General features: G+C 42.5%; 1 protein-coding gene across 1 annotated transcript; it reads right to left on the bottom strand.

Annotated features, from left to right (window-relative positions):
- Nucleotides 1-651: 651 nt before the first annotated feature.
- phf12b (PHD finger protein 12b) lies at nucleotides 652-13,974 on the bottom strand. Its single transcript, XM_008425191.3, has 15 exons — nucleotides 13,271-13,974; nucleotides 12,793-12,974; nucleotides 11,461-11,533; nucleotides 10,228-10,684; nucleotides 9,614-9,734; nucleotides 9,362-9,494; nucleotides 9,106-9,270; nucleotides 7,623-7,766; nucleotides 6,218-6,908; nucleotides 5,144-5,245; nucleotides 4,903-5,049; nucleotides 4,730-4,822; nucleotides 3,985-4,067; nucleotides 3,734-3,872; nucleotides 652-1,815 (listed from the first exon to the last, which is right to left on the bottom strand). The coding sequence occupies exons 1-15, from the start codon at nucleotides 13,334-13,336 to the stop codon at nucleotides 1,388-1,390; spliced, it is 3,024 nt and encodes a 1,007-aa protein (XP_008423413.1). The 5' UTR covers nucleotides 13,337-13,974; the 3' UTR covers nucleotides 652-1,387.
- Between the last annotated feature and the right edge of the window lie 4,719 nt (nucleotides 13,975-18,693).

Here is an 18,693-nt window from a genome sequence, read left to right as displayed (position 1 = left end):
TGGTTTAGATAAAGGTGACAACTGATGTTTGATCTTGAAAACAAATTGTAGGGAGTTTCTAATTTTAAGAGGGTCAGAGACAGCTCCTGGTTGGATGAGCTAAGATACGCTTTTTAAATAAATTAAAAACAAGAATACAGGAGTAACAAGTCAGATTTTGCTCTTTGCAATTTCTCCAAAGACGTCTTTGCTTTTTGTTTGTCGTTTCCATCTTTTGTCTTTTTTCCTCTCAGGTAGATTCATGTGTTGTTTGTGCTCTGATGTTTTGTGATGTGATTTTCTGGTGATAGTATGCATGTCTTGAATAAATGCTGATTATTGTGACGCTGTTATCTCTGTGTGATCCGTCTTTGCTCACAGCATTTTCTGAATCCGGGCATAAGTGAGGATATAACGAGTCAAAAGGTTTTAAAAAGGGTTAATAAGCTTTAAAAATTTCCTCTCTTAATAGTCTTGATATGTCATTTAAATCTAAGATGTTTAGCAGATATTTCCGTATCCTTTGATGGTTTCTGTCTGCTTATGAGGTTTGTTATTAAAAAGCGGGGTTTTTTGCAACTGTGTTGTTGCTGACATTTCTGAAATGAATAACCAATCTCCGGGAAAATGTGAACTAACTATAAAACAATAAGCTATCACACTCAAACAAAGTTTGTTATTAAAAAATCTTTCTGTATTTACAGGTTTTAACAGACAAGCAGGTACAGACAAAGAGTGCCTATATACAGAGCAACACATGATGTTAAAATGAGTGCTAAAACATTATGGTATAGACAGACGGACTACAGCAGAGGTACACGATTAGAACAAGTTTTATCACAAACTGCAGGTACTCTACACAGTATCACAAATTGCATGAACTGTACAGTTAAAAACCAAAAAATGGTAAATCTACATGAAATCCAAAGTTCCTCCAGCTGAGAAACACTGAATTATTTTACATTTACAGTATGTATACATATAGTGTGTAAGCCTGTATGATTACATACATTTATAGCTACCTGTGGTGCAAAAGCAGCAAAAAAAATTACAATGCATGGAATTCAATACTAGGAGAAAAAAAAAAAAAAAAAAAAAGGTCACTGCTAAATGGTTCTGACCGACACAGTAAGGTTACATCATACATAACTAATATATACTGTGGAAAAGAAATGAGCCAAGTAAATAATCTTTGCTCAAAGTCCTAACGGTCTGAAGTGAAAACAAGGTTACTGTCAGTCATTCTCAAACAGAAGAGATTGTCATTAATACTTCAAGTTCATGCAAATATAAACAATTTGAAATGGAAAAAAATAAAATATTCCCTGTTGACCATCCTGCTGGGTAGCTTTCTCCTCATAGTGACACAGAAGGTGCAAATAAAAGAGGGCGGGGGATTGAGAGGGGGTTATGGGACAGAGTTGTAGCACAGCATGGGCACTTGGTGGGGCGGGGGCAGCTCTGTGTCCGCCTCATCCTGGCTGGAGGGGCTGCTTGCCATAGCGGTGCTAGGTGGGGGGCGTTGGGGTGTGGAAGAGGAGGCAGGAGCAGAGCTCTGGCTACTGCTGCCGGTGCAGCCAGCAGGGGGCGCCACAGGCGGCTCCTCATCAGCAAACTCAGTGATGCTGAAGACGAACTGCAGACAGCCCAGCTTGATGTAGCTGCCGTGGTGGAGCAGGGCGGTGCCCTCCCAGCCGGCGCCGCTGCCGCCGATCAGGCTGGAGCCGCTCACCTTGCAGCTGCACGCCGCCGCGCCACCCTGCGGCTGGCTGCTCATCACGCCGCCCGCTGGCATCACACCCACAACCCTGTCCTCCTCCCTCTTCTTACTGCGACCTGCACACATCACATGACACACAGCAAGTCTGACAGGCTGCAGGAACACATCGTCATGGTGACCAGCAGAGCAGAAACACTACGCATGTTCCAAGTCAAAAACCAGTCAACAGGTTTCTTCTTCTAAAGAAAAAAAAAAAAGTGGAGCACAAAATCTGAACCCTTTCAGTTTCACCTCTTTCACTACACAGATTTTAGAAGCATTTTTATTCCAACCAAAGAAAATAAAAAGTTGAATATTGACTTGTCATTGTAAAAGATTTTTTATTCTGCAAAAAACCTCTAATAAAATGTAATAAACACCCATTTTACCATCATCAGTTACCTAATATCCTACTTATCCAGCAGATGTTTACTACACAAAATGATCAGAAATACAGTTTGTAACTTTTTGCCATCTGAGTTCCAAAGTGCTAAAGAGGAATGAATTGGATCTGAACTCAAACATCCTGATTCTGTTCCCGTTTCATCCATCCATCCATTTTCTTTACACCCTTGTCCCTCAGTGGGGTCGTGAGGTGCTGGTGCCCATCTCCAGCTAATGTTTCGGGCGAGAGGCGGGGTCACCTGGACAGGTCGCCAGTCTGTCGCAGTGTTCCCGTTTCACAGGAAGGAAAAAGATTCATTTTACTGAATATGCAGAAGACATATTTAATTGTTCTGGGGATAAATAGATCAAAATTTAATCTAAAAAAGTGTGTTTTCTAAAGAGGAAATTTAAGGCAACAAGTAAGATGAAAACAAACCCCAGCCTGTCTGAACTCTGGTCCAGACAGTACAATCAATCCAGATCCAAACAAAAACAATGGATTTGACAAAAAAATACAAGGAATATTATAGAATTTTTATATTTAATGCTAAACGTGGTGAAAGCTTAAAGTGGCGATGTTCCGTTTCCTGTAAGCCTGGCTGTTCTGTGGCCCACTCAGCTGACCCGGGTCAGAGCAGCAGAACTCTGCTTCAGTTCTGAAGCTGCTCTGTTAGGAAAGGTGAAGCAAAGAGAACTGAACAGTCAAGCATGTCTGGATAATGGATCACTATATAAGCGTTTCATAATAATATCAATAATTATTGATTTGTTTTTTGTTTATGATAAATATCTGAAATACGTCAGTCTGGTGATATGATCTTTCCTCTGTTATCCAGCCTACATCTCCCAGAATGCTGTACGGTTCTGGATCAGAGTTCAGTGAATATTCTATCAGATATATTTTATACTGATATTGATCTTGTGTCTGTCTATATTATTGATTCATAGTCCAGCTCTACGGTCCCAGTCAGGAAACACACACTTTCCCCATGACCGCAGATCCTGTATGCGGACAGATGAGCATTTACTCATGTTTTCAGGTCGTTGTTTAGAAATAAATAATGAAGTTTAGCATGTTTCATTGACGTGGTTCTCCAACTTTACTGAAACTTTATGAAACCAAGCTGACTGTGTGAAGAACAAAGATCAGATCTGGACATGAAGCCATGTTGCTATGGTGACAGACAGTTCCCAGGTCTGACAGCAGTAAGGCAGCAGAGTTCCCCCAATCCAGTTAGATGGAGATGATTGCAGCTGAAAGGGAAGCTCCTCCTCCAGAGGTTTGCCGATGTGCTGCTGATAACATCTGGACTTCCCAGGCAGTACTTGGCGTTGAAAAGCAGAGGGCGCCACCAGATCTGGAAGCACTAGCTGTTGGTGCAGCCCTCCTGGGTTCCTCTGCCATCTTCATGTCTGTGTTTTTATCCCCATGTTATCATGCGGTAGAAATCAGCTTTCACTTTGACATTTAAGGGTTTTCTGTCATCCCCCCCTCCACCCCCCAAAAGCCATATTTTATTGATCCTGACTGATCTGTTAAAAGTAGTGACAGTGTAAAGCCCGTTTTTCGTTGTTTCTGTGTAATGTGTGGAGTTGTGCTGAGCTTACGGATGAGTCCCTGGACCCGGGCCACCAGGCTGCTGGGCGCCGCCGGCAACACCTTCTCAGAGAAGTCACAGGAGTACAGGACGTTGTCCACTGTGGTGCCGTGTTCGCTGTAGTTCAGGAGCTCATAGTGTTTGGTGTTCTGTAGAACACACACACACACGCACACACACACACACACAGAAGAGGGAGCAGATTGATGAAGGAGCTGCAGGACAGGAAGCAGCACATGGAGCTGCGTGCGGCAGCCGTACCTCGTCGTAGAAGATGCAGGCGTGTTTCCCCGATATGTAGCTGCAGTGACCGTAGTTGGTAAGGCACACATCCATGTCAGCACCTGGTGGGAAACAATGCAGTCACAACGCTGTGCAGTGCCGCCTGCAGTTCACGCTTTCAAAAGTTTCAGATGCATTTCACTTATTTCAAATTTACCATCAACTCTACAGACCCTCCACAATGCTGCGACGTTTTTTTGTGATTACTGTGGCCTAAAATCACTGCTGCAGTAGGCTTCGACTGCAAAGAGTTGTGGTCAAAGTAGCACATTGTCTTAAGATTTATTTTTAGCCATCACGTGATCTTTACAAAAAGTTGAAATTGCTGCACAATTTTAAAAAAGATTGCCTTTTTTTGTCTTTTTTGAAAGACAAAAGAGACAAAACAGTTGATATTTACAATGCAAATAACATTTTCTTCATGAAACTCATGAAACATCACCATTAATAAGAATTCCATATTGGTCATTCAACTTTACATGAAGTGTATAAACAATATAGCTGTGATTGTTCAGATTTACTGAAAAGTTGCAATGACTGATGAAAACTGCTGAGTGAATTTGCATTAATAGTGGTGATGTAACATGGCAGCTTCCTGGAGGGAACAACTCTACTGTGGCAGTGAGCCGCTCACCACCGGGCCAGGTCACACCTGATCCAAGTCTTCCTACATGAAGAAGCCAAACCAGCAGCAGACGGGCTGGAAGCAGCATGCAGCTCTTACCAGATCCGATGTAGAGCGTCCTATAGCACATGCTGACCGTTTGTCCTCGTCCTGCCAGGGGACAGAAAACAGCCCGAGCCTGCACCTTCTGACCTGCAGTGACAGCAGCGGAGCTTTAACCGCCCACCTCTGCCCAGTAAAACGGAAAGCAGCGGAGACCTGGTCACTCTTACTGTCATGGTGTGGTGAAGGGAGGTCTGAGGAAACGCCTGGAGCGAGGAGCGGCGGACTGCCGAGGGCTTTGGGAGGGAAGAGCTGCTGGATCCTTTGGTAAGCCAGGAACCGGATTGTTTCTTCATCCAGCTTGTCCAGCTCGATGCCTGCAGACAGACACACACACACACACAAACAATCAGAGCCCTGCCTACATCACCATAGCAACCACCATGAGCTACAGTCACCTGAGTAACTTACCTCCAACATCCCTGGCACTGTTTCTGCAGGAGGAAAGGGTGTTGATGGAGGACAGGGCACTGGGCAGCAGGCAGTCCATCAGGCCAGGACCAGCTTTTACATCTGGAGGACAGAACGCAGCAGCTGATTGGTCAGAGTGGTCGGCTTCATCTGCTCACTTTGTATGACAACAGTCTCTTCAGCTCACTAACCAGCTAATGTCAGATAGTTAACTAGCTAATGTCAGGTAGTTAACCAGCTAATGTCAGTTAGCTAGCCACCTAGTGTCTGATGCTGTGGCAGATGGAGCGGTCAGTCCATCAGGTGAATCTTCACAGCCAGCTGCTGATAGAGACAGTTACTGCATCAGCACAAAGAACTGATTAATATTAACTGAGATTATTCCAGACCAACTCAAACTGTTCCCAGCTTTCAACTGGGATCCCGATCAAATTGGTTCAGCGCAGACACATTCCACTAACGGTCAGTGTTCAGACCACATCTGCAAATACGTCATCTTGAAAGACAAATCAAGACTTTGTCCTCAGCCTAACCTCAGAGTTTGGTTTCAAAGATCTTACAAAGATGCAGCAAGAAGTTACACACACATGCAGAACAACACACACAAGTAGTAATGAGATCAAGCGCTGGGTTTAACTGTTTTCATAAGAAACCAACAGCTGATCAGCTGCTGACGACACATCGTCAGTGATGGGAGGAGAACAATGGTCAGCTGTCACTGGTGCCATGTCAATAAATTATGAGCCACTGATGAACTAAAGTCTGCAAAGTTCTGCAATAATTGAGTTGATCACCTTGGAGAATATGAGTCATAAACATTGAAACTAATGTTGAGTGTAAAGGCTCCCACACACTGAGGCGTACTGTGTGTTCTGTGAGACTCCACAAACAGAGCCCGACAAATGACAAATTTCTTTATTTCCTTCAATCGTCATGGATACCAGCAGGTTCAATGAGCCAGCTGGGTGACTAGCTGGCTCATAACGGAGCTTCACACCTCCGATATGTAGCTGTGAAGTACGCCTGAGTGTGTGGAGGCCTTCGGTTCTGTGGCCAGCTGAGGCCCGGGGCTACCTGGAGGCGCTGAGTCGGGCCCCTGCTTGCTGGAGGTCTGCTTGTAGCTGCCTTTAAGCGGTGCATCTGGGAGGGGGGAGGGAGGCTTCTCATCACTACTCAAACACAATTCCTGGAGCTCCATCTGGCTCCGGTGGTTCTGCTGGCTGCTCTGAGGAAAAACCGAGGACCAGTTGTTCTGAGCACAGGCTTCAGTTGTGCTCTCTGGATCCTTTTTAACCGTGTCTGTTCCTATGTGGTTCATTAGCCCTGAAGGGACGGCCGAGTCCGACGGTGAGGTTGTGTGAGTCTTTAATCTGTGCTGCAGGTCCGGCGGCCTGCAGGTGTCTGAGGCACTGTTACAGTCTAGGGGTCCGTTGGATTTGGGAGGGTGGAGCTCTGCCAGGGGTCCGTTGGGTTTTCTACATTTGGGGCAGGGCGCCATGCTGCACTTACAGCCCCCCAGCTCTGCTGAGGCGTCCCTGGCTATATGGGCTTCCTGGGGGGGCTCAGGCGCACCGCAGGGCTTAGAGCGCGGCTCAGGGGAAGTTCTTCCTTCAGCAGCCTGACTTTTCATCTCCTCTGATGTAACACATGTTCTCTTCCTCTCGCATTCAGGCGGGAGGTCGGTGGGCGTGGCTGAGCGGACCTTCTGGCTGATGGACAGGTGTCTCATGATGCTGCACTGCAGAGCGATGATGTCCTGCAGCCACTGGGGGAAGCAGCACAAACAGTTCAAATGTTTTCAGTGAACCAAACAGTGACTGATTTCCTTCTGTGTCTGTTTATTCATCAACATTATCTTCCATTAGTCGTCACAATTCAATAAGCAGTTTTATTTAGGTTTTTGTTTTTTTAAATCAGCCATATGGTTGTTTTGGCAAAAATGTTCCACATTTAAGACTTTGAATAAATTGAAGTTAAACTGAGACTAAATCTTATGACAACATTCTAACAGAGTATGTGACAGCTGTGGAACTGTCCCAGTAAAGATCCCACTGTCAGTCATTAAACACAAAGAAATGTGACGACTTGCATCACTAAACTGCATGCCGCAACAGCATTTAAACATATTTTCAAATTTATTGCTGTTTATTGATACTGTTGTTCAATAAATAGTGGAGAAATAGCAAAAATAAAAAATCAATGAGGTCAGTCACAGGAACTGATCCATCTTTTGCAGACTCTTTGGGGTTTTGGAATAGAATCGTCTTATATTCATGACAACCTTTAACTATCTTCTCTGATTATTGTCCACCAAATCTGTAGTTTCTGTAGTTGACTTCTGTTACCGACTTTCCACAGCAGACCTTGTGGTGTGTAACTCCACACATTCCAGCAGTAATAAACAGGCCGTCAGTTATTTTACACAGGTGATTCCTGGAGGACTGAGTGGACAGTGAAAGATGGCGGCTGCGGTACCCACCTCCTCCTGCTCCAGCTCTGTGGTCAGGTGCTTTGCGGGCTGATGGTGGGGGAGTCCACTACAAACCAACTCCACCTGATGCACCCCAGCAGGAAGCAGCATAGGGGGGGGATTCTGGTACTGAGACTTGATTGCATCTGGCACCTGGGTAACAACACAACAGCGTCTGTCAGAGGACCGGCCTGCCTCCTACCAGCTGAACACAACCTGTCACCTCAACAGGGTCTCCCCGTGTTCCTCGTCTTAAAGCAGGTCACTTTACTGATCATCAATACAATTTTAGTAATCAAACATAAAAAAATATATAAAACACTCTTAGTCGTGCCGTACACTAAAAGAAATAAAACAGACATAAAATAAAACAATAATTAAGACATTAAAGAACCTCAAGCTTAGTCAAAAACAAAAGGAAAAAAAATACGATTTAAGAAAAGATTTTAAAACGTTGAGGCGAATCGGCCTGTTTGGTTTATAAAGGCTACTCATTCTAAAGTTTAGGAGCAGCAGCTGAAAACGTTCCATGACCTCTCACCCTCCTGGTCGGCTTTAGAACAACCAGCAAGAACTGACCTGCTGATCTGAGAAAGCATGATGGGACGTGCAACTGCAAAGTCAGACAGGTGCTGTGGGACAAGAAGACCCACAGCACCTGGGTCTGCACATTGCTTATAAATGTGAACACGTTTATAAGCAAATAAAAGAAGTTTAAAGTTAATCTGAAAACAGATTGGGAGCCAATGCAGTGATTTTATCACAGGAGTGATGCATTCTCATTTTCTCATACCAGTTGAAAAGGGGAGCAGCAGCATTCTGGAGCAACTGAAGCTCAGACAGAAACGTAAAATGCATCGTAATAAAGAAGTAATGAACGCGTCAAAGTGAGAGAAATGGCTTAATATTTGAAAACTGGACTTAATTACTGAACTGATCTGTGTGGTGAGTTTAAAATCATTCTCCAGTCTAACAGCCATATTGGCTACAGTCTGCATGACTGGGTCCATGGAAGAACCCAGATCTGTTTGGGCTTCAGAACAGTCACTGGGTTTAAACAGTACCTCGGTTTTTTACATATTAGAAAGTAAATGGATCAGAAACATCCATGCTCTGGCTTCTGAAATGGACTCCTGTATCTGTCGACTTGTTTTAATGAAACAAATCTGACAATCAATAGAAAAAAAGTGAAAGTTCACATCATGTTTTTGAAGAACAGATTTTAAAGGAAGTTAAAAGAGAAGGAGTCCAAGTATGGAGCTTTGAGGGACTCCATATCTAAAGGGACTCAGCAGCTCCAAGTTGTACACAAAAGCTTCTCTCTATTAAATAATATCTGAACCATAACAGAGCAGAGCCCTGGATATTTACACTCTTTCACAGAACGTAGTTTTCATACTAATCGTTATCATGGTAACAGAAGCATAAATTTACACCAAGGTAAAATCCAACATGTGGCTGGTGAAAGACTTCCTCTCTGCGGTAAGCGTACCTTAATGGTTTTCTTGTTCAGCTGGTAGGAAGTCCGGCGATTGGGAGCATTCTGCCGATGGACTCTACGGAGGAAGTTCAACCGGACGGCATGCTGGGAGATCCTGTCCTGGAACTGGTCAAAGAGCTGGCAGCGGCTGGACAGGCTGAGGCTCCTCTGGTTGAGCTGGGTTAAGACACGACATGAGATGAGCTGAAGATGGCAGCAAACCGGCTGAAGTGAGCTCAAACAGTCAACTCTGAACGCTCTCTCCTACCACGAGATGCTCAACGTGGTTGGGACACATCCACTTGCCAGCAGGCAGAGCCGTCAGTGGGGGGTCCAGGCAGTCCATGTGGAATAGAAGTGGACAGTAATCACACTGGATCAGCGGGGCCAACCTGCAACTCCTGCGGAGAGGAAACCCGGGTCCATCAGGACTCCTGTATCTGTCGACAGGCTGTATCTGCAAACTGCAGATACAGCCTGGTTAGGCAGCAGAACCCATTAGTGAATGCTGGTGCCTGACCTGTTGCATGAAAAGCAGACTTTGACGGGCAGAGGGACCAAGCCGTTGGGGTCCAGTTCGTGCTGAGGCCTCCTGAATGGTTTACCCAGCAGCTCCTCTTTTCTTCTTCGTTTACTACTGCCTGAACAACCAAAAGACACAAAACAGCTGAGAAGGCTGGCAAGCTAACATAGCTGGAAGTTAGACCACAGAGCTGCTGTCAGCTCAGCTCTTTGTTCACAGCACAGTTTGGTTGGTAAATTTTGGAGCTTCAGGTTTTATTAGAGGACATTGAAATGCAGGAGCCACAAATATTCAGCAAACAGTCCATGCAGGAAACCTGCAACCAGCTCACTGACTCTGGACCTCATCAGATACAAGACTGGGATGGGACCAGATTGGGACAAAACCGGGACCAGACCAAAGCCATACTAGGATCAGACCGGATCAGACCGGGACTGGTGCCAGACCGAGGCCAGCAGGAAACTAGATGAGGGACCAGACTGAGTCCATACAGGGACCCGACCTAGTGCCAGTCGGGGACAAGACATAGACTGGGGCCAGACCAATACTAGACCAAGGTGGTAACGGGGCAATACTGCGTCCCTCTTAGTCCCTCTCTGTGATGGACTGACCTGGAAGCGCCGTGGTGCAGGTCAGCTCACTGGGCAGCTGGAACTGTGTGGGGTTCCTCTCCATGGCTGCTGCAATGAGCAGCTGGAAGGGCCTCTTGAGAAGACGAGGTGCCGGCACCGACAGCGCCGCGCCATCGGGTTCGACCGCCTGCATGTCGTCCTCAGGGTCGGCTGCCTCCTCCTCTCCATCGTTCTGCTCTTCTGATGGGGTCGGGGTGGAGGACGTGTTGGATGTTGGGGTCCCAGGACGGCTGCTGGGCCTGCTGCTGGTCCTACGGTCCAGGAGGCGGACCTGAGCCACGCGCAGACCGGGCCCCGCAGCGCCGGCCCCTGGCGGAAGGCCATCGAGCCTCAGTGGGCCGGGGCCCACCTCAAGTTCGCCCGTAGGAGAAGTGGAACGCTTGGCTGACGACCGGTCTGGGAAGCCATTAGTCTGCTCAGACTTCTGCTCACGTTTCTGACAGCAACAAGAAGAAACCAAGAGGGAGTTAAAGGTCCAGTCAGGAGAAAACTTCCAGCTGCTTTCAGGTTGGAGACTTTATGCATTTTCACGAACCAGTTCAGTTAGACAACATTTTTCCATGTATGATGTTTGTCTTTCTAATTACAATGACTTCAGTGGTTCTTAACCAGTGCAAATCATCTAAACCAGCTTCTCAGCTTTTTAAGAAGGGACAGAGCATTATGCGTTACTGGCGGCTACTCATATGTGAAGCATGTCATATGAACAAGTTATCAAGCCACACGTTGTACATTGTACAAAGTAGAGCTGCAGAAAATAAAGAAAATTTAACAATACAGTTGCTGAAACTTGCTAATAAGATATGATTATGATTAATTCCAGGGGTGTAACTGCAAACTTATGAGCAGTCTTATTAAAACATTAGGCAATGTTTTAATAAGATGAACTATATAAGAGGTTTATTGTTCTAAAATCCATCCAATCAGTTCTACAGATGACACTTATTTCTTAAAATTGAACCAAACTCAAGACACACCGAACCATGACCATTAAATACTGGTTTTGTGTAGTATTAAACCCCAAATTGACCCACATTGTTTTACTTTACAATCTCCACCCCCAGAAATGACACAAAGCTGTATTTTGCAATTGGGATAAATATAATGCAATAAATATGATTCAATCCATTGTGAATCTGCAATACAAGGTCTCCAATGTGTGCAAAATAAACTAGAATTCATAATCAGTTAACACAACATCTTACCACTCACCTTTTTTCTCATGTTACAGCGATGACACATCCATTCTCCAGGAGGAAGCATTTCTTCACTAAGCGGTGGGTTGCTATGGTAAAAAAAACAACACAAGGTCAGCCATTTACAATGCTTCCAAATTAAGTAGTTTGTCTGCCAAGTTTAAGGATTTAATAACTGTCATTTAAAGAGGTTTATATGTTTCTTAATTTTATTAAGCAAATTCTTTCATTGTATAGCTTAGCTTTTAATAAAAAAATTACAATAGCAATACTTAAGGTTTTGGCATAACATTGTTTTCAATTGTTGTTTAATTGGTGTGTGTTTTATGGTGTGTGTTTAGTTTTGTAACTGTGTTTATATTTCTATATCTATTGCCGTAAAATAAATTCTCAGTCGCGGCTAAATGAAGAAAATACCTCTAATCTGTTTCAAGGCCTTTTATAACTCTATAAAGGCAGCTTCTCTGTCTCCACCTAGTGGACAAAAAACTGAATTACAATACAAAAAGCGCATAATGAAGCACCCAGCAATGCCCGCTTACAGTTGCAAACTGCAGATACTTTAATCATCTGTAGGTTACACAGGACCATCCATATCACAATAAACGAAATCCTGAGAAGCTCTGACATCGAGGCTCAACTCTCAACATGCAGCAGAGCCGCCCGGAGCGGAAAACCGGGTGACACGGAGACACATGCAGTGGACGGATAAGAACCAGCCGACCCCGAGTCTGACAATGTGTTCCCTTGTATTAGTCTATTTACTGTGACTTCACCCTTCATGTCGAACTTTAACGTTGATTACTAAGATGGCGCTTGACCAGAAAAAAAAAAAGCAGGGAGGTCGCCATATTGTAAACAGAGGAATGGTGAACACCATTTTTAGCAACATTGCCCACACTGCTAGCAGCAAGGAGGCAATTCCACCCCCTACCGGACTGGAGAAGCACCTACAGGGTTCTGGTATCATCCCTGTATGTCTATTAAACACTTATATTCAACAAGTTCTGTTTGTTATGTTTGAGCGCCGCCTGCGACACGCAGCCCTGCACCAGAGGAAAACATGGCAGTAAGCAACACGAAAGAAGATCCATCAGAGGAAACTCTGAACTTATTCTATTCATCAAATCTATGCCAGAAACAAAGCGTTGAGACCCTCTGAAAGGTGATACTGAAATCAACATTTAATCGCTTCCCAAAAAGAAAAATCCCCCGGAAATCTGGCAATGTGGTCACAAAGATAAAATTGCGTAGTTTATTTTAAATCCCCAACAAAAACCAGAGATCAGGCTAACAGCACTTTCCGGTACAGCTGCCTTCCATTGGGCTGTAGCTCCTTCAGTCTTACCAGCACTGTAAATGAAACGCAGCCGGGCAGTGGTCGCAGCACAGCAGGTCTCCCCCCTCCCGGCAGCTGTCGCAGGTGTCGTGGTTGGTGGCCCTGCCGCTCCTCCGAACGTCTCTTACCAGCTTCCGACTCCTCTTCTCCACGTCCTCGGACTTCGGAGGCGCCAACAGAGTTTGGATTTGCTGCAAAAACAACCCAAGTCGTTGTTAATGAAAGCCACGGCTGCTGCACAATGGGTGGAAGGCATGCAGCTGAGACAGACAACCCTCAGACACGGTTCATGAAGCGCCACAGCCACACTCAACTTCTGCTCTCCATTTCCAAACCAGAGAGCTGAATTTACTGGGAGATCAAGATGCTTGACAACAGAATTGCCAAGTTTCAATTGTTAGGATAACCAGAACAGAGTTACAGGGAGGGAACCCGAGCGTATGCATAGAAGTAACTCTACTGAGGCCTTCTAGCTTAGCAACCTCACCTCCATCAAGCCTCCAGAGGTATCCAGATCGTACACAATCGTCGGGGTCTCCATTTTGTCCCACATTCATCCAGAGGCAGACCTCGCAAACGAAATCCGTGGTACCGGTACCAGTGTGGTACCAGACGGTGAACGTAGATCCCCAACAAAAAGTTTAAATCCAACTGCTTTGGTGGTCAAGTGATCGCTAGCTAGCCAACGGAGCTAACTACTATGACGAGACGGCAGCCAGTCAAGGTTGAGAAGCTAGCGGGTTGCTAGCTAATGTTGTTGCCTTTAACAAAACTGCGAAAATGGAAAATAATAGTGCTATAATCGTGTCGGCTCCGTAGCAGCTGCGACAATATAAACGCACAGAGAATACATCCAATATTTTATCGCCAGTCGACTCTTGCTCATGGCGACAAAATCCATCTGCGGCCTAGCTGGCAAGCAAAGATTCTTGTTTCTGCTTCTGCCAAAAAACAGTCCAGTAAAGCTGCAAACCCATCCACTCCCATTGTCAAAAGAAGACAGAACTATAAATATGTGGACGTGCTACGGTTGTAATCCAAAGAGCGAACCCTGGTGTGTTCTCAAAGCGGAATCTTCAGGTCATGGATGTGGAGATGCAAATTTTAGTGAATGTTATTGTTGTGAAAAGGCTGTGCATCTACACTGGCTGCTAGCAACATCCTCTTCCAGTTGGCGCAATCGCGAACTGCCGGCCGCGCATGCGCTATAAGAGGCTACAGATAGTTTTCAAGGATACTAATCGCATGTAGTTGCAGGCGGTGGCTCTGCGTTTACAAGACTTCTTGTGTCTTCAGTATTTTTCTTTTGAAAAGACGTAATTTGTTGGCGCTGTTCTGTTGAAGTTATTTTTAAAGAAGTTAAGTGGCGGTATTATTATTTCAACATCTATTTTTTTAGGCCACCGCGAACTTCAGACATTTACTGTGTACCGTATGCAAGGAATTACAGATCTTCGGTTTATGTGTTTTCCTTTTGTTCACTTTAAAGGTATCAGACTATTTTGTATATTTTTAAACTGGATCACTACTTTTCTATTAATTCAGAACAGAAATGTAATCATTTCCACAGCTGTACAATACAAATAACCCATTTAATTTGTATTTAAGCATAGGAAATATTATAAACGCCCACTGAACTGGTATTATTTTCAAGTAAACATACTTAATGCTAAGAATGCTACTACATTTTACTAATTTGATCTTTACAGCTGGCAACAATTACACATCTAATAAAATTAGAAAATTATGAAACATTATTGTTTCTTGTTTTTATGGTTATGGTTTACAGATGATGAAACAAAAAAAACAATGTCAGATCAGTAAAAAACTTAATGTTGCTAACATAAATGTCAGGTTTCTGATATGTCCATTTTTATGTACTGGGTTCTTGGTTGGGGCTCTTTTGGCTTGTTGATGACATGACATCCCGAACCATTGCTCACTGTTGAAACGTCATCGTAATCAAGCAACTCTGAGACTATCCACTCTTCCTTCAAACTCTGGAATCTTGATTTTCAAATTAAATACAAGCTTTAGTTCCACTTGAAAAGAGAACTTTGGACCACTGGGTAACAGTCTAGTTCTTTTTCTTCTTAACACAAATACACTTGTGACATTATTTCTGGATCAGAAGCAGCTTGACACGAGGAATGCGACATTTGCAGCCAGAGGTTGTGCTACACTTTGTTGTTGTCCATCCATCATTCTGACTGCCAAATATAGACAACATGGTGAATAAATATATTTCTTTGTGAAATGCCTTGTCAGAATGTATACTTTTTTTTTATCTAGTTTTTAGTTACAGCCAATGAAAAAGCCTTTTCCAAGTGACTGTGTCCAATTGAAGCCTTGTTGTTCTTAAAGCTTTATGGGATGTGGTGTTTTTTAAAAGCTCATAATGAGAGGCTTTTGCATTTTGCATGCAGAGTGGAGTGTGTCTGTTCACTTCAACACAACTTGTGTCGTCTTTCTGGTGGTTTTTGTACCGGATGTACCTCTGCATATGGTGACAGAGGTACAGCGGCGGCTCGGAAGGTCTGTAGCTGAAGGGCTGAGGTCAAAGGCCAAAGTTAATGTGGTGCACAGTAATATACCAGAGTCTTAGTGAAATGCCATGCCATAATGTTTTTGATCAATACAATAAAATATGTAGTTAATTTAAGATTTACATGACTTTTCTTTAACACCTGGCTCATTATATTGCTTATTGAACACACTAAAACTGCTTTGTGGTTGAATTAGTAACAAAAGGAGCCCTTACTGTAACTGGAGAGCTCCCTCTGGTTTGCTTACACAAATTTCCATTTTCCAGTCTGTTCGAGAATTATGTTGTTAAACGATACAAGGTTTACACTTGAACATACAGCACCATAAGGTTGGGCTGCCTGGAGTATAATCTAATATCTATATCTATTTATCTATCTGTCCATCCATCCATCAAATCGTAATGGTAGAATAGTTGAAGAAATGATGGATGGAAGTTCATTAGTTTGTCTTAATAGTGGAAAAGCTACAGAGAAACCATGCATAAAGGTACAGCTTCATATCCTGATATTACATTAATATATGATTATCTTGTAAGTTCATGTGTATGGGATGTCAACTCTACATTAGGTAATCACTTTCCAGTGAGTACAATAATTAATGACAGTATAAACAGGTAAGATTTCCTATTAAAGGGACAACGGTGTAAAGAAAATGGATGGATGGATGGATGGATGGATGGATGGATGGATGGATGGATGGATGGATGGATGGATGGATGGATGGATGGATGGATGGATGGATGGATGGATGGATGGATGGATGGATGGATGGATGATTTCCTATTAACAAGATGGTGCTTTAACAAAGCTAACTGGCAAAAATGTAAAATAAACTTTGAGAAATCCAGTCATATGGTAACATTAAAATGCAACATTGAAGAATGTACAAGTCAGATAACAGAATATATTTTAAATGCTGCTCATTCTATCATACCAAAAATAAAAAAGGTAAGAAAAAAGTAGTTCTTTGGTGGAATGATGAATGTCGTAAAGTAGTTAAAGAACGAAACAAGGCATTTAAAATATAACAGAAAAATATGACAGCTGAAAACCTTATTGGATATAAAAGAAAAAGGGCAATGACTCATAAAACTACTTAAGATATTGTCTTTTTTTAAAAAGCTTTATTCGCAGACATTCCAATTACGGTATAACGGAGTGAAACATTTGTTATGCCTCAATGTGGTGGATGCTCCTGCCACCACATCATGTTAGTATTTTTTTTCTTTATTAGTATAGCTTATAGTCTGTTTAAGTTTATTTCATTTAGACATATATTTTCTAATGGGTGCACTTTAGTTAATGTCTGTCTGAATGGTTTACTTACACGTTTTTTGTTTGAGGTGCTGCTGATATAAACCAGCTGGAGGAGGAACCTGGATCAAACCATTTTCTGAAAGACTGAAGGGGGGGAGACTTCAAGCTGATTTTATTTAATTTTGTCACTTAAATATTCACTTATTGTTTGTTCTAAGTTAAAGTTAGTTTGCTTTATTTGTTTCATAGGATGCTTTAGTTAATTGTGTATTCATTTGTTCTTTTGCTATGTCGTGCCTTCCTCATGTGGTAGATTCAGGTCACTCCACCCCTATTTAAGCAGCTTTTTGTTCTTTGTGTTCAGTTAGAGTTCAGTTGACCTCAGTTAATTTGGATCCAAATTTGTTACTTATCCTTTGATTTATCCTTGCTCTAAATCTTTATGCTTTGTTCATGATTTTTTTTTGAAGACTTAAATTGAAACTTTTTTCTACTTTGAAAATGTTTTGTCCTCGTTTGAGTCTCGTCCCTCACACTCAAGAAAAAACAATATAGGTAAATAGATATTTAGCATTCAAGAAAAAGAAAAAGCTGAGAGGCTTAGGTTCCTAACAGTTCATTCAAAGCAGTACAGATTTTACTTGTTTTATGCTATATTTTCTCAGAGTCTTTGATAGTCCAGATATAAAACTTTACTTCATTGTAAAATGCAGCAAAACATGACTTCTTTTCAGAGTACCTGGAACGATGAATAGGACATTTAGCTAGTAACAATAAAGGATTTATGAGAATCTCACAATTGTTAATCATGTTTTTACCAAGTAAGACATCTTCCATAAAAGCTTAAATTGTGCTTCTATGTTGCTGTGGATAAAGTCACATAAATTCTCCCAAAAGGCATTAAGGACAGTACCAAAACAAGGGGAGAACAGTTTGAGGCTATATATCACAAAACATACAATTTACATTCAACTCTTTATTGAATATAGAATTAATACCTTGTAGGATATACTTTATGAAATATTTTATATGAGACTTCTTTAATCAATCTTCCTGCATCACTGAATCAAACAGGTTGATCAGCAGCTGTGCAGCTTCGCCTGCTGTGGTCTGGCTCCAGGAGGCTGCAGCTGTGTGGCGCCATCTAGTGGAAAACTTTAAGAACTGAGAAGAGAGAAACCTACAGACTCCTGACTTAATGTTTGTATGAGAAAAAAAATCTACACAATAAGAAAATAATTGTTTTGCTTTTGAAATAAAATTTTAAGTTGAATAATTAAGTGAATACTGACTTCCAGTTTATTTGAGCATCTGCCATGTGTAAAGGCAGTGGTGAAAATGTTTGATTGTTCTCCTTTTTGGCCCTGACCACTATCTGCCGTAAAAGTTAATTTTGAATAAGCCATGAGTTCTGATTTTACTTAAAAAAAATAAAAATTTTGGTCTGATCAAACTTAAGGTTTAATTAAAACATATTTAGCAGTTTATTTTAAAAAGTAATGTTAGACTGACAATGATAAGACGACGGGACAGAAAGGCCTGCAGTGTAAACTGGGACTTTTTAGAAGGAGCACTGAAAACTATTAGGGAAAAACTACTATTCATTATTTTGATAGCAAATTTAGTCAATAAAAAAAAAATCAATATGTAACTATGCACAAAAGTTTCTCCAGCTTCTTGTTCTCACACAACAGCATGGCATCGCTTTGACTCAACAGCTTCGTCACTCTGTAGTTATTACTACACATCAACCTAACAGCTGATGAACTCAACCATTCCTAATGAATTTAACAGTCGACTTTAAAAAGTACACAATCTTCTCTGCTGCATACTCTAAAATATTTCAACAGGTGTCAACTGAACCAACTTCCTGTCCTACTGAATCCATTTTAGTGTCACTGTGGCCTTGTACTTATTTATTGTTCCTCTGATTGGCTAACTTTCACATGGTGTTCTCTCTTTCACTTTCTTCAATCATCACCTCCTCATATAAACATTTCAGAACTGTTCATATGTTAGTAAATTACCACCTCAATCCTTTACACATATAACCTGGTTCACATTTCGCTTTTCCTGCTCAGATGAGCTTAGAAATGATACATTTAAC

This window comes from Poecilia reticulata, chromosome 13 (assembly GCF_904066995.2).
Source record: "Poecilia reticulata chromosome 13, P_reticulata-male-v2, whole genome shotgun sequence".
Classification (NCBI taxonomy): Eukaryota; Metazoa; Chordata; class Actinopteri; order Cyprinodontiformes; family Poeciliidae; genus Poecilia; species Poecilia reticulata.
Note: the sequence above shows the minus strand (reverse complement) of the source record. Positions and strands in the feature narration are given on the sequence as shown.

Coding starts and splice junctions, on each gene's coding strand:
- phf12b (XM_008425191.3), bottom strand. CDS start 13,336: ATGTGGGACAAAATGGAGACCCCGACGATTGTGTACGATCTGGATACC. Junction 11,534..12,792: donor GCGTTTCATTTACAGTGCTG/GTAAGACTGAAG, acceptor TTTTTACCATAG/CAACCCACCGCTTAGTGAAG. Junction 7,767..9,105: donor TGAACAAGAAAACCATTAAG/GTACGCTTACCG, acceptor GTTGTTACCCAG/GTGCCAGATGCAATCAAGTC.